General features: G+C 37.2%; 1 protein-coding gene across 1 annotated transcript in view; it reads left to right on the forward strand.

Moving 5' to 3' along the window:
• The first annotated feature begins 1,430 nt into the window (after positions 1–1,430).
• Positions 1,431–2,577, forward strand: part of LOC106471792 (unconventional myosin-Va-like) — a 21,363-nt gene continuing 20,216 nt past the window's right edge. The window contains exons 1-3 of the mRNA XM_022400407.1: positions 1,431–1,574; positions 1,805–1,938; positions 2,106–2,279. Of these exons, the coding sequence (XP_022256115.1) occupies positions 1,915–1,938; positions 2,106–2,279 (198 nt within the window). The 5' untranslated portion in view covers positions 1,431–1,574; positions 1,805–1,914. The remainder of the gene's footprint in view (positions 1,575–1,804; positions 1,939–2,105; positions 2,280–2,577) is intronic.

A 2,577-nucleotide genomic window follows, 5' to 3' on the forward strand; every position in this document is an offset into this window, starting at 1 on the left:
GCTAGTTGCTTTGTTTAGGTCAGTTCTTCCCGTGAGTAATGGTATTACATTTACTTTGGGCTAGTTACTTTGTTTAGGTCAGTTCTTCCCGTGAGTAATGGGACTACATTTACTTTGGGCTAGTTACTTTGTTTAGGTCAGTTCTTCCCGTGAGTAATGGGACTACATTTACTTTGGGTTAGTTACATTGTTTAGGTCAGTTCTTCCCGTGAGTAATGATATTACATTTACTTTGGTCAAGTTACTTTGTTTAGGTCAGTTCTTCCCGTGAGTAATGGGACTACATTTACTTTGGGCTAGTTGCATTGTTTAGGTCAGTTCTTCTCGTAGTAATGATATTACATTTACTCTGGGCTAGTTGCTTTGTTTTGGTCAGATGTTTCTGTGAGTAAAGGGACTACATTTACTTTGGGCTAGTTACTTTGTTTAGGTCAGTTCTTCCCGTGAGTAATGGGACTACATTTACTTTGGGCTAGTTGCATTGTTTAGGTCAGTTCTTCTCGTAGTAATGATATTACATTTACTCTGGGCTAGTTGCTTTGTTTTGGTCAGATGTTTCTGTGAGTAAAGGGACTACATTTACTTTGGGCTAGTTACTTTGTTTAGGTCAGATGTTTCTGTGAGTAAAGGGACTACATTTACTTTGGGCTAGTTACTTTGTTTAGGTCAGTTCTTCCCCTGAGTAATGATATTACATTTACTTTGGGCTAGTTACTTTGTTTTGGTCAAATGTTTCCGTGAGTAAAGGGGTAACCTCAATGGTTGGTATTGTTACGACAGCGGAAGTCACGTGACGCTGGTAACATGTGATGAGTATCTAGAAGGATTATGAAGGCCTGAGTGCATTTGAGACGCCCTCTCTTTTAATAAATAAGCCTGGCGAGTAAAACCAGCACGAGAGGCAGATAAATAGACGAGATATAGATAGATTAAAAGATAGAGATAATTGAGTCAAGCGAACAGTAGGCACCGTAAGTAAAGTGTGTGAATCACTGTGATTTATAGCGTGTGTTATAAAGGTTGTTATGTTTAAAGTGACGGTGGAAATTCTGTGTATTGCAAAGTTGTATTGTTTTAACTTGTTTTAGTTAAGAAAGGACTTGTATCGCTGTAGGTCCTCTGGAAGAATTTTATACCGGAAATTAACAAACGACCAGATACGTAACAAGTATGGTATCCTTGCATCACACCAAACATATTGTTTGTATAATTATAATAAATTATGGATTTCCGTTTTCTTGAATTTTCAGTATACTTAATTCCCTGACTATACTTTGTATCTAAACTTACACTGAAAAAAAAATCAAACCACTAAATATGTGTTTTGTTTTTGTGAAAAAAAGCACAAAACGGAACTGGTGTAATTTTATTAATAAGTTTGTGATACACTTATGTAACTTACATAATTCTTTATTCACGTGTGTAGGCCACTGCAACAAGGGATGCCCTAGCCAAAGCACTTTACTGTCGGACAGTGGCAACAATTGTGAGACGAGCCAATAGCCTGAAGAGGCTCGGATCTTCGACGGGGACACTGAGTACTGGTAGCACTGAATCAGTCCGTAATCGTACAGGTAAGATCAAAATGACGAAATAATTCTGATGAAAGCGATCTTGGTCGTACCGAATGTATCTTATCTTTGTAAGACGCTTCAATTAGTTGGTCATCATACAACTGACCCTAAATCCAGCATGACAACTGAGGCTAGAGTCACACTTTCTCAAGATGAAGCAGTATTTTGAATTAGTTAAGTAACTCATTATATCAACCAGTGAAATAATAACTCATTGTTTCTTCTGACAGAAATTGGTAGTGGCCATCTTTCATCTACTGTGCACTCAGAAAACAAGTCTCTGACTGTTCTCAGCTCAGCCATTCGCCAGGTCAATGACGGCTTTATCGGTATTCTAGATATGTTTGGGTTTGAAGATGGGAAGGTAAGAAGAGGAATAACCTTTTTGAAGTATTTTGTTGGGGTTTGATTTTCATTTAAAAAAAAAAAAGAAGTAAAATTCTCTGTTATAAATTCTTCAAAATGTCAAGATAAAACCTCACTGGTTTAGTGTCTTTTTTTTAAAGTTTGGGTAATTTTTATTTTTCACAGCCAAGCCAACTAGAACATCTTTGCATCAATCTGTGTGCCGAAACGATGCAGCATTTCTATAACACTCACGTGTTTAAAAGTAGCATAGAGTCTTGCCGGGAAGAAGGAGTTTACAGCGATGTGGAGGTGGACTATGTGGATAATGTACCGTGCATAGATCTAATATCGTCCCTTGTAAGCTGCCACTCTTCTTTTCTTATATATATATATAATCTCTTACTTTGTAAGTGTTCTACAAGGTGCAACAAACATAGCGCCCTCTGTCTGTCTTAGTTTTAGAATACTCAAATGGGTTGGGTGCGGTAAACATCACTCATGGACGTAGGTGTCCACTTATAGAAATGGGGTGGGGGTTGTGCCCCCCATCACTGGAATATGAAATTTTCGTTAGAAACAAGACTTGAAAGTAGATTTAAAATCTTGAAATATAAAGAGTAAAATTACAGCTATTATTTCAAACAATATAACCTAT

This window comes from Limulus polyphemus, unplaced genomic scaffold (assembly GCF_000517525.1).
Source record: "Limulus polyphemus unplaced genomic scaffold, Limulus_polyphemus-2.1.2 Scaffold4862, whole genome shotgun sequence".
Lineage (NCBI taxonomy): Eukaryota > Metazoa > Arthropoda > Merostomata > Xiphosura > Limulidae > Limulus > Limulus polyphemus.